This window comes from Amblyomma mixtum, chromosome 8 (genome assembly GCF_055824585.1).
Source record: "Amblyomma mixtum isolate Tamu chromosome 8, ASM5582458v1, whole genome shotgun sequence".
Classification (NCBI taxonomy): domain Eukaryota; kingdom Metazoa; phylum Arthropoda; class Arachnida; order Ixodida; family Ixodidae; genus Amblyomma; species Amblyomma mixtum.
The window spans coordinates 122,008,456-122,021,919 of NC_143019.1; the positions used below are offsets into that span (position 1 = coordinate 122,008,456).

General features: G+C 47.4%; 1 protein-coding gene across 2 annotated transcripts in view; it reads right to left on the bottom strand.

Annotated features, from left to right (window-relative positions):
* Nucleotides 1-13,464, bottom strand: part of LOC149334173 (DNA polymerase theta-like) — a 107,962-nt gene that overhangs the window by 92,512 nt on the left and 1,986 nt on the right. Inside the window, exon 2 of one of the 2 annotated variants that reach the window (XM_089555046.1) lies at nucleotides 1,828-1,980. In XM_089555046.1, coding sequence (XP_089411172.1) covers nucleotides 1,828-1,928 — 101 coding nt within the window. In that variant the 5' untranslated portion in view covers nucleotides 1,929-1,980. Of the gene's footprint in view, nucleotides 1-1,827; nucleotides 2,175-13,464 lie in introns of those variants that run through there. The other variant, XM_089555047.1, reaches the window with a different exon arrangement.

A 13,464-nucleotide genomic window follows, 5' to 3' on the forward strand; every position in this document is an offset into this window, starting at 1 on the left:
TATGTACAAATAAAAACAAAAATAAATAATCACCAAGGGTGGCTGGTGAACACTGTCAAGGTGGGTTACATGCAACATAAATACCCTCGAAAGTAGAAGACTGGATAGCCACCGCCGTAGCTCAGTTGGTAGAGCACTGGACAAGACATTCGGAAGTCGTGGGTTCGGTTTTTTTGCTACTGTTTATTCAATTATCTTTCATCCTTAAATAATTACACTACAAATTTCCCATTGACAACCCACAAATAAAAAAAAAAAGAAATCTTCCCCTAAACTCCTTGATTTTAGTGAGTGTTTGATTCCTTCAAATTTACGAATTTCTAAAATTTCACCACTAATAATCAAAAGATGTTTTACAGCCTATTTAAATTTAGCTCAATTAATGATTTCTGAATGTCAAAGGGGCAACAAAACTGGCTGCAGATACACAGGTGCACACAGTAAATCAAGAGCATGACAACCACAAATTTCAGGCTCTTTTTTCGCCACTAGGGTTTGCTTTTGCACGAATTCGTCTTTTAGGAGGCCTCGTGCATCTGTGGCAGCCGACTCTTTGGCCTTGATTTCATAATTATGTTGGAAAAGACCGTTTCCTCAAGTGTGTTAGCAGCTAAATTCGAGTAGTCCTGCAAGATTTGATGAAAACCATTCACAATTTTGCACTCTGTATCACAGGAGATACTGCAGACATGACGAGGTTGATAAGTCCCCAACACATAAGATGTGCCCTCGTTGGTTTATCACAGACATCACAGCAAAGAAGCACTGTTCATCACTAACACAACCATGTAATTGTGACGATTTGATTCTTAATGGCATAAGTGTGGCTTGGACAAAAACACCAAGGCTAACACGTTTGGTTTGCACAAGGTGGGTTTAAATACATCTTCCACAAAACACCAGGCCAGAGGAAAGCTTGCACTAATTGGAATACTGGCAGATCCCTGGCAGCAATGGGGATCAAACTATATAACCCAGCTATGTGATTGTAAATCTCTGACCACAGCACTTGAAGAGATGGAAAAGATATGAAACTGCCCTACAGCAGACATGAGCAAAGCGTCACTAACAAGATTGCAACGCTACACAAAACATGGCAAGTCAATCTACTGCTGAAGAGAGTACAGTGAGTATCAGTCGCTGTTTTTTTCCTTATGCGGAACTAAAGTGGACTGAAATGCTCGTTGCCTCATGCTCTTACAAACCGGTATGTATTTTGCAGACCCCAAACGCCGACAGATTTGGAAACAAAAATAAGTTCCCAAGCGGTACACAGAATGACTGCTCCAGTTCACGTCGGAATGGCACCCAGATAACCAGTTTCCCGAAGCGCCTTCCAAAAGAAGAGTTCATATACAGCCGTCCTCGAACTTCAGATTTCGCACGAACACTCGGGAGCAGTCGGGTGCATAAAAAAATGCCCCTAGCAGCTACAGATCTCGACGAGCATTGCTTAAGCTCTTGACACACACTTTCCTTTTTCGAAGTAAGCGAGTCTGGTCAACGCGCGGTAAAGTACGCATGCTGAACCCAGGCTGTACTGAGCCCCTAAACAGATCCCAAATTCGACTCCGAGCTCCGCACACTGTCATAATTTGCATGTTCGTCCCCTACCCTACGATCAATCCTCCAAGCCAACATGTTATTCCTACGCTAACGAAGGGTCTACTTCGGGAGTTGAACAAGCGTCGTCTCGCAGTCAGTTAAACTTTGTAAGTAGAACTAGCATGGCCCCCCGATCAAAAGCACTTCGATTAGGCGATTTGTGGTGAGACGCTGAGAGAAGCGCTCGACGTTTGAACTAGAACATCGCAGGGAGGCACGTACGCTTTGATCTGAGCTGCTGGCGCTTTCTGAGGGGTCGACGCCACCGCTCGACCTGTCGTCGCCGCCTTGCGCTGTTTCCATGACGTGTGCAGTGGCTTCATCGTTGGGCACTCACAGGTGATCACGTCGGCATTTCAACTCTGTTACACTTGGCTGAGGTACGCACAACGAGGTAACGGAGTAAACACAGTCAGTACGAAGAAAACGCAAGAATGAACGAACCGAATATACGAATTAACCCTGGCGGCTAAATCCACGCGCTCTCATTGGATGCTTTACTTTGTAGAAAAATAGCTAGACAGATAAACGCAAAGGATGCCCACTACCCTCTTCGCGATGATTATAAAGATGGCGCTAGCTTCGTGGTGCGGCAAACCATGCGGCAGTTGCAGCGACGAAGCGCCGATTGACAGAGTGGTGGACGCTGGTGCGACATTAGACCAGTACCAACGTTTCTAGATAAAGACAGTTGGGAAACTGCGCTGGCGAGCCAGGGAGCAGGGCGGCCCCACACGATCGCCGTCTAGGCAGTGGCGCTGCGGTCGCTTTAGGATGAACGCGTCGTCTGCTACTCCCAGCTCAACGTTTTTAGATAATATTATCAACATAAACTACGAGGAGGCAAGCGGTACGTCATGTTTCTCTAAACCGCGGAAAGAAGGGCTTCCAGTTTTTTCCGATATTTACAGCCAAAAGCTCAACCTCGAGCATCCTGCCCTCACGTACCCCAGACGTAGATCGCACGCGGACTTCGCAATTCGTAGATGAGCGCGGCTTGAAGCAGCCGCCCCCAGCGCACACGATGCGAGGCGCGAGCTAAAGTTAATCATTCGCGCAGCAAACTGTGACCAAGCCTTCCACCGTGGACCAAGCGCAGCCAATGGGCGCCGCGGCGGTGAAAAGAAATCGTGGCCTCTGAGATCAAGCGCATTGATAAAGTACCGATGCCTGAGCTGGTCACGGAGGCCATCAGAAAACAAACGCGGTACTCCCACCACCCGAGAGATGGCGCTTGCATCTCTTTGAGATGAATTCGGCGACAGAAAGAGGCCGCTTACCCGGAGCAAGTTTTCCAACTGTCTTTATCTAGAAACGTTGACCAGTACTGTTTCGTCGGTATTTGCGTGTGTGTTTGCCGCTTCGCGTTTGATAGTGGTGTTTATGTGTGTATCTATCCAGCCAGGGCACCAAAGGTAGGCGCAAGGAGGTTATATTAAAACTACTGGAGTGGAGGGGGCGCTCGAAAAGTGAAGCCGGCGCTCACTGACGCGGCGCCATGTTGCCAGGGGCAGGAAACAGCCAGAACGCGTAGCGTCCGCCGTACAGCTTAGTGGCTCCGTGGTGTTTTGCTGCGGTTGTGCTAGTGCACTGTTTCTTCAACGGACAGCAAGCGACGGCATCGTCAATGGTGGGGTCGTGCGTCGCATTTGGATGTACGAATCGCGTCAAGGCACAGGGAATAATTAACGTTTCATTTGTATTTGTGCAGCAGTGTACTAGGCTTGGTCGATCGCACCCGACCGCCCCCGACACCATCCTGCATGTGCACGAACACAACTGTGCAGATTACATACATACATACATACATACATACATACATACATACATACATACATACATACATACATACATACATACATAGATAGATAGATACATAGAGTTTCTTACTACTACCTAGAGGGAAAGCTGGCGGCGCTGCACTTCAGCCAACATGGACGCTCAAAGCATCATGGGGCGGTGAGCTACTTGTTGCGGCACAGTCGTAGTTTTTTCGGAAACACAGAGTGGCAGTACTAAGGCGTTTCATTCCGAAAACGTAGTTCGTGTGTGCGCAGACGACTTTCGCGCGAACGCAGTGTGCAAAAGCCATAGTAGTGAAGACGCGACGACACACGACGCCAATAAAAGGTTTTACTCTTCCGAAATGCCATTAAAAAACCTCTTAAAGTATCTAAACAACAACATTTTTTTAAAAACATATTTATTTTTAAAAGTGCGCCTGTTAATTACGAAATATTAGTTTTTTTAGTGTTCATCACTTGGCCAATAGGAGAGCGAGTCGTCTCTTATTTTAGGCAAACTTTGCACTTAAATGCTTTTCTGCTCGTTTGTTGCAATCATTAGACAAGATATTGAATGTTAGGACGTTTGTAGCTATCAAACAGCTTTATTTTTTTATTATTTTTTGGCCAAAAGTTACAGTTCCGCAACAAGTAGCTCACCGCCCCATGATGCTTTGAGCGCCCATGGTGGCTGAGGTGGTCACGTGGGGTCTCCATGCAAACTCCCATAGACGGCTTGCCAGCTTTCCCTCTAGGTAATAGTAAGAAACTCTATGGATAGATAGATAGATAGATAGATAGATAGATAGATAGATAGATAGATAGATAGATAGATAGATAGATAGATAGATAGATAGATAGATAGATAGATAGATAGATAGATAGATAGATAGATAGATAGATAGATAGATAGATAGATAGATAGATAGATAGATAGATAGATAGATAGATAGATAGATAGATAGATAGATTGATTGATAGATAGATAGATAGATAGATAGATAGATAGATAGATAGATAGATAGATAGATAGATAGATAGATAGATAGATAGATAGATAGATAGATAGATAGATAGATAGATAGATAGATAGATAGATAGATAGATAGATAGATAGATAGATAGATAGATAGATAGATAGATAGATAGATAGATAGATAGATTAGATAGATAGATAGATAGATAGATAGATAGATAGATAGATAGATAGATAGATAGATAGATAGATAGATAGATAGATAGATAGATAGATAGATAGATAGATAGATAGATAGATAGATAGATAGATAGATAGATAGATAGATAGATAGATAGATAGATCTTTATTTAGACAACAAGGTCTCGGATGCAGGGGCAAAAGGCAGATGCATTCTGCCTGACGGGGCCCAAGCACCCGACACAATGCTCAGGACAAGCGGCAAAAGAAGCAAGAGCTTCATACACTCTCATTACAAAAACAAAAAACAATTCATAGCGCTTTTGAAGCGAAAAGCTTCACTAGGAAACACCGAGGCTAGCGTAGCGTGGGCCCCGTGAGAAAAAAGCACGTGCGCATGCGCGAACTGCGTTATGTCACGGTGGACACCGGAACCGCGCGCTGTAAGGGCCTTAAGGAAAATGAAATGAAATGAAAATTGCTTTTAAGGAAAGCAAATGCCTGTCTCTCATATCTTGGTGTACACCCGAGAGAAATGCACTCCACAGTATGTCTCTAAAGCAACCTTCTAAGGCAGCACCGTATTCGCTACACGCACGGCTCCTCCTCCGCCTTGCCGCAGCTTTTCGCTTCGAGATATCCAGGCTTAACCTTAGATAAGCCACAGCCAATTTTTCAGCACTTTATTTTGCTGGAATGGAGCGTATACCGAGCCATGTTATCATGTTTCCCATTAGATATTTACAACATGTCCAAGAAAATTGCACAACTCTATCTGAAGGTCAGAATTCATCACATTGCTAAGGAGATGAACCGAAGAAATTGCAAAGAGAAGGTGCGCACTCTCTTGTCCAGACTAATTATATTTAAGAATCAGTGACTCTGGTATGCATGCAGTATAGATACACCAGGTTCAGATAGTCGGCATTGCTCTTCTTGAGAGTGCTCTTTATGTGTCAGTTTTAAGGCGAAAGCCTTTAATGTCTCACCGTTGTAAGCAGCAGTTGTCGACAGAGACTGTCACGCTTTTCAGTTGGTCGAAACGGTCGTGACGTCACAGTGCGCCGATTTCAAACGGGGCCAATTGTACTTTGGCTAGTAACCATGCAACCAATTGAAGGGACCATATAGTGATGCTCCAAGTAAGTGGGACTGAGCTTAGTTAATTGATTAATTACCCAATTAGCCTAATTAACTTCTCTAGTCAGGCCATATAAATAAATAAAACCTAGTAAGAAATTGGTCGAGCTCGGGAATCGAACCCCGGTCTTCGGAGTGCGAGACGAGCATGCTATCCACTACGCCATGCCAGCTCGATGGTTTGGAATGAACAAAGGCACGTCTAGTGAATACGGTGTCTTCGCTCACTGCCATCCTCCTCCCTTCCCTTCCGGCGAGGTTTAGGTGTCCACCGAGATATGAGAGAGAAATACATTTCCTTTCCTCAAAAACCAATTTACAGACGAGCGAGCCGTAGAACCGAACGGGCGATGGCGTTCTATGGACTCCCTGGCAGCGTTGCAAGACGCTCTCGCGTTCCACTCTTAGAGGCGAAGCTTAACATCTTAACTACACATCAGTGACCACACTTTAGGTCAAAAAAGTGCACCCCCGCCCCCCCTGAATTTTGACGGGTGTCCACCGAGATATGTGAGACAGTTACTGCGTAATTTTCTTTCCTCAAATACAATTTTCATTTTCTTCATTACGGGCCATCTTCGTCTTTCTTCTTTCACTCCCACTTCCTCCGTTCCTCTACGGTGCGGTTCAGGTGTCCACCGAGATGACAGAGATTTACTGCGCCATTTCCTTTCCTCAAAAATGTCAGCCTCTCGCATAACCGAGAGTAGAGTAAGCATGAAATGTTTACGGGCCTAATGTCATCTCGGTGGACACCCGAACCACACCGTACAGGAAGGGAGGAACGCCACCACCCGTTCAGCGCGATGCCTTGCCATTTGAACGCAAGGTTTTTTGAGGAAAGGAAATGGCGCAGTAATTCTCTGCCATCTCGGTGGACACCCGAACCGCACCGTAATGGAAGGGAGGAACGCCACCACCCGTTCGGCGCGATGCCTTGCCCTTTGAACGCAGCGCTTCTCCCCAGTCAAAAAAAGCCATTGAGATTTTTGTTTGTTTTTATGGGGTTTAACGTCCCAAAGCGACTAAGGCTATGAGAGACGCCGTAGTGGAGGGCTCCGGAAATTTCGACCACCTGGGGTTCTTTAATTTCCAATTGGAACCAGTTGATTTTTGGGCACCATTGGAACCAATTGGCTAGAAACCAATTGGAAAGACCAATTGGTTCCAGTTGGCTTTTGAGCCAATTGGTTCCAATGGTGTCTGAAACCAATTGGTCCGAATGGTTTTTTTTGACTGGGTATACTGCCAATCAACATTTTTCTACGGAATTGAAATTAACATGCTTTTATGGAAATCGATGCCAACACACACATACATCACACACAAGCAACACTGCACATTCAGGCACTAGTAGCATACATTAGCTCAATATGTACATCCAGAGAACACACTTCTGCTCCAACTTATATACCCAATTTATTAGGCTCTCATGCTGGGGCCGGTGGTGCTTGCCCACTGAGCGCAGTTATTTAATTTCATTTCAGCTCCAGTGGTGGTGTAGGTGATGAGCAAAATTTTTTAGGCTAAGCTGCTGATTGCTCTTATTGTAAGTACCATATTAGTTCTACCTTTTTCGTCACACATGCAAACATTCATTGGATAAATTGGGTGCAGTTCGGCGGGCCAATTGGATGCAATGGGTAAGATCAATTGGGCTCACCAATTGGAAACCCAAATGGTCCAATTGGATAGTCCATTTCGACCATCCAATTGGAACACCTTTCCAATTGGAACCAATTGGAATCCCAAAGGGTCCAATTGGAACCAATTGGAAACTGAACTCGTCCAATTGGAACGCATTGGAAATCCAGTTAGTTCCAATGGTTTTTTTTAACTGGGTCCCCCGGGCCCCTGTGCGCCTGCGCGGCTTTGCTTCGATGCGCGAAGCCTCTAAGAGATCACGTATGACAACGAAGTGTATCGTGGCATTTATGTGCTTTTTGCACGCGTTATTAGAAATCGGAAATTATAATTCCGTGCATTATCAAACGCACAGCGACTGATATCTTGATAAACATTGAGAAGGCACTGGCAGCAGTTATTTTTTGTGACTCCTTTGGAGACCAGCCGGCGCTTGCATGCCGGTCGCGTAGGAGGGCTTACAGAGTCTCGTTAAATCTCGTTAAGTCTCGTACGGTGCCCGGATGTTCTCGTTTCAGAGCCCGGATGACTGGAATTCAATGCCCGGATGAGTGGATTTCAATGCCCGGATGCGTGGATTTCAGTGCCCGGATGATGGCTCTCGGTCTCGGCGTGACGTCACCACACTGCCGACAACGGGGGCTAAAAGCATTTCATGCTTAAAACCGTTGCGTTGAAACGGCAAGGCATCGCGCCGAACGGGTGGTGGCGTTCCGTGGACTCCCTGCAGCGCTACAACACGCTGTCGCGTTCCACTACTAAAGGCGAAGCTTAAGCTTAATTAGCAGTTAATTAGTATTCAGGCATTAATCAGTAATTAATCATTAATTAAGAATTTGTCATCACTTAGTAATTAGTACTCAATTACATGTTACGCCACCAGTGCCACAGAAGCACTGAAAGTGGTGCGGAAAACGCTTTCGCCTCTACGCACTTTAGACAGTCAAAGTGCCCCTGAATTTTTAAGCATGAAATGCTTTTAGCCCCCGTTGTCGGCAGTGTGACGTCACGCCGAGACCGAGAGCCATCATCCGGGCACTGAAATCCACTCGTCCGGGCATTGAAATCCACTCATCCGGGCATTGAATCCACTCATCCGGGCATTGAATTCCAGTCATCCGGGCACTGAATTCCAGTCATCCGGGCACTGAATTCCAGTCATCTGCCTCGTGGCAGAGCGCCCGCCTCGGCTTCGGGAGGTGGTGGGTTCGACTCCCGCCACCGGCCGGGTACCCACCGGTTTTCTCAAAATGGGTACAAGCTATGGCCCGGCCTGGTGCTCGGCTTACTTAGGGCTACATTGCTTGGGAAAGGAGCCTGCGCCTTCAAATCCCGTCACTGTGGGCAGAGTCGTGTAGACAAAGCGAAAGAGGCTTAGAGGCTTCGCGCATCGAAGCAAAGCCGCGCAGGCGCACAGGGGCCCGGGGGAGAAGCGCTGCGTTCAAAGGGCAAGGCATCGCGCCGAACGGGTGGTGGCGTTCCTCCCTTCCATTACGGTGCGGTTCGGGTGTCCACCGAGATGGCAGAGAATTACTGCGCCATTTCCTTTCCTCAAAAAACCTTGCGTTCAAAGGGCAAGGCATCGCGCCGAACGGGTGGTGGCGTTCCTCCCTTCCATTACGGTGCGGTTCGGGTGTCCACCGAGATGGCAGAGAATTACTGCGCCATTTCCTTTCCTCAAAAAACCTTGCGTTCAAATGGCAAGGCATCGCGCTGAACGGGTGGTGGCGTTCCTCCCTTCCTGTACGGTGTGGTTCGGGTGTCCACCGAGATGACATTAGGCCCGTAAACATTTCATGCTTACTCTACTCTCGGTTACGGGAGAGGCAGACATTTTTTAGAGCGCAGCTCTTTGGCGTCCGTTCCTGGGTTTCGCGTCGGCGTCGGCCTCGTAACCAGCTCCGCCCCCAATGTCACGCTTTTCAATTGGTCGAAATGCTCGTGACGTCACAGTGCGCGAATTTCAAATGGGGCCAATTGTACTTTGGCTAGTAACCATGCAACCAATCAAAGGGATCGTATAGTGATGCTGCAACTAAGTTGGACTGAGTTTAGTTAATTGCTTAATTAATCAATTAGCCTAATTCATATAGAGGAGAATGAAGAGGTCAGAAGAAAAGAAAAGAAAGACGCGCGCCGCAGCGACAACAGCGTCCGCGAAAGGAGACGCTGCTGAAAAAAAAACAGATAAGTACGAAGCCGCGTTCCCTCCACCACCACGCACTTCCCCACTCAGTAAGACGTTGCTCGTTTCATATACGTTGTGTCGAACATCCTAGACAGTTCCAACAATTGACAGGTTAATGACAGAACACGATGGATAGAAATACAATAATATAAATATGAAATAGCCTAATTAACCTTTCTAGTTAGACCGCATAAATCAATAAAACCTAGAACGAAATTGGTCGAGTTGGGGAATCGAACCAGGGTCTCCGGAGTGCGATACGAGCACGCTAGCCACTCCGTAATGCCAGCTGAATGGTTTGGAATGAACAAAGGCGCGTCTAGCTAATACGGCGTCTTCGTTCACTCCCATCTTCCCCCTTTCCCTTACGGCGAGGTGCAGGTGTCCACCCAGATATGCGAGAGAGATACATTTCCTTTCCTCACAAAATAAATTTACCGTCCAGCAAGGCGTACAGCCGAATTGGCGATGGCGTTCTGTGGACTCCCTGGCAGCGTTGCAAGACGCTGTCGCGTTCCACTCTTACAGGCGAAGCTTAAAGGGGTGGAGACACCAAATTTTGAAGCTATAAAAAGCCTGCTATGGGATTCCTGTGTATGCAAGGGCAGTCACAGCCAGGTGTTGGACGCAACAAACGTTTAAAAAATATTTTAATTCGGTTCCAAAGATTACCTAAATGCTCACTCTCACCGATCTAGACCCATCGCTAGCGCCATCAACCATGACGTCACAAGGGGTGTAGAAAAATAAAGTTTTAGTGACGTCATACCAAAATACAGTGACGTACGATGAGCGGGGCACAGCCGCGTGAGCGCAGTCGACGCGCCAGCGAGCCGCGTTTGCTCGGTTTGCGGCGCGCCGTTGCGAACAGCGTCGCAACGTCCGATTGCAGCTCGTTGCCTGCGTCCGGCCTGCTAGATGTCAACGGCGGGCCGCTCGCGGCAACAACAACGGGAAGCGGCAGCCAATGCGAGCGCGGAGAGCGGCAGCGTCATGATGACATAGGGCGCACTCCTTGGAGCCGGGCGGCCTGCGCCAGTCTTCGTGCCGAACGCCGGCATCTGAAGAACGCGATAGTATTGTTTGTTCACGTTCATAGCAAACCCTGGGATATATGAATATCAAAAATGCATCGTTTCTGACGATCGTTGTCAAATACCGAGTTCCTGGTAGAAGTGATGACTGCGATGCAAGCAAATTTCATCCCATAGCCGGTTTTGTGCTGCTGCTACCTGGTGCGGTTCGCCTGCCATCTGCTAGCTCTGTTGCTGAAGACGTCGTGGAAATCGAGAATATCTTTTATTATGGGACGAGTTCACAGTAAAGGGGTGCCGAGCGGAGCACGTTTCTGAGCGCTGGCCAGTCCCGAAGCGCCCTCAGCTGCGGAGTCGATATGCGAAAGCAGCTAGCCCTAGCGACGACTAGGGCAGTCTGGGACCAGCGCGCAGGTCGCCAGCCGGCGTTGCCGCAGGCAGTGTCGCTGCCGAAAGATCCACTTTTAGCACAGTCATGCTGTCGTATCTCGAATCTAGAAAGCATCCTTTCTGGTAGCATATCTGTTTTGTATTTTCTTGTGCGGACGTGAAGTACGCCGAGTCTGCCGGCCGGTAGGTCAGCCTGGATACCGTCTGCCGAAAGCGAGCTAAAGAGTGTTCTTGACGTAAATAATAAACCATGGGACAAGAAATGTGAAAAAAAAGTGGCATTTTTGAGGATCGCTGACCAATACTGAGCTGCTAGTAGAGGTAACAACTGTGATATGCGCAAATTTCTCACAACCGCGCCTAGCAGCTGCCGCTGGCGCGACGTCGGGGTCCAGCTCGCCTGGCGCCCGCTAGCTCCGCTGCCGAAGGCGTCGAGGAGATTGACCATACTATTATTTTATTGTGAGATGATTCTGTTAACACTACAGCTATTTGTGAAAAGTAGGCCTTTTATTATAGCGCAGGCGACTTCCGAAGCGCCGGCCGCTTGCTAAACAGGCTATAGGCCTAGCGACGACCACGGCAGCCAGGCAGCAGCAGAGCTCGTCGCCCGGAGCGCCCGCGAGCGGTGCCGTTGCCGAAAGCTCCCAACATAAGCAGACATGCTTTGTCGCTGCTCGAGTATAGCTGGCAGTTCTGATAACAAAGCGATCTTGTCTTTTCTTGTTATATTTGTACACCATCCCAAGCAGCGCTCAGGTACTGCTGCACGGCAGCGAAGTGTGACACCGGTTGTGGGCGCAGCTTGGGTAGAGCGTCGCAGCGATGTGTTTCGCATCCTCACGCGAACTCGCGAAGGCGATATTAGCGTGCGAACAAAAAAATAGTCGATGTCCTCACTCGTTGGAATCAGATCTGTCAGAATCCGAGCTGCTGGGACTAGACGTGCAGTTGTTTGTTTTCATATGCGCTGGTCAGCACGTGTGTGGGAAAGCAGACGATGCAGCAGTAGGTGCGTCACAACTTTTGTGGGCCCACGTGACCAAGCGAAGAAGTTGATCTTCCCCCTCTGTGACGTCACTGTACAACTCGGCGTTCCGAAACCGAAACCGAAAATCGTTCACCTAAAAATGCTATAATAAATTATTCACTGTGAATATATGAATCTTTGAGTGTGTATCATGCTTCCTGGAGCCATAAGAAACGTTTGAAACTAAGAACGCGCGAACCACAAATTTGGTGTCTCCACCCCTTTAAAGGGTCAGTCTACTCACCGAGATGAGTGTATAAATAATGGCATATTCTGGTAGTTGGCACCCTATAACATCAATAACGAAGGGTCTGCGCCCAGTTTAGGCAGGAATTTATATTTTATTTCGGCGTTAAAAGTCGCGTAAAAAAGCATGGTGGCGACCCCAAACGTTCATTTTGTTCAAGAAAGTGGTAGTCTTTTTTTTTGTAGAAGCATAAGTGAATATACTACGTACCATTTGTATGCCCCAATGTCAGAGAAACGCACGTTTTGCTCTAGTAAACTGTAGAAGGCGTACCGCTCGCTTTTTCTGTAAATCACATGAATATTTATAGTTACACGTACGCAAAACGCAGGCATATTCCCACTTTTAGTTCAGCGTATGCTAGCAGAGACACAAAAATAAACTCAGCCTATAGTGGCGCCATCTGGTCGTCAGGACGGGAACCATTGCTGTAAACAAACCGACTCTCCACTTAGGCCTAGGAGCGGCAGAATCGTCACTCTAATTATTAAAATAAAGCAAATTTATCTCTTATATGTTTTCTTATAGGCGAGATGGGGCGAAGCGAAAGACAGGCGCCCCATTTATGGCCAGTGAACGCACTGAAAAAGGCAGCAAAAACGAGAATTTAGTCCGAAGCGAGAGGTCCGGCTTCGACGGGCGCCGCCATGTTTGTCGCCGCGCGGTGGAAATCCAGATGGTTGCCAGATGAGACTACCATCTCATACAGATGTGTTCCCACATTAATAAATTCTATTTTAAAATGTTCTACCGCACTCCTTGGCATCACAGCTGGCTAAACGGTAATTTGAGTAAAGAGCTATCGGTTGCCGCAAAGAAAATATGGTCGATAAAATTCAGTAGACTGACCTTTAACATGTTAACCACACATCAGTAACACACGCAGACAGCCAATGGACGCGTCATTCGCTGGCAGCACTTGATTCATCATTCACAACCACATTCTTAACGTACGCTCCCTTGCCGCACATGCCAAGGACGTACACCACGATCACATTCTGCGCCATTCCTCTGTACTTTGCTTTGCTGAAACCTGGATGGATCCCGAAGAGCCTCTCGAAATCATAGATTTCCTATACTGCTGTGGTGCTCGCAGAGACCACAACAGAGCGGCGGGAGTCGCTATCTACTTGCGCACAGGTCTCTCTGCAATACCAGTCGAAATGTTTGGCACGTCACATGAAGTTGGCGAACTGTGCGCCGCAAAGTTGCCCAACGGCTTGCTGGTAGTAGCTGCCTACTTCGC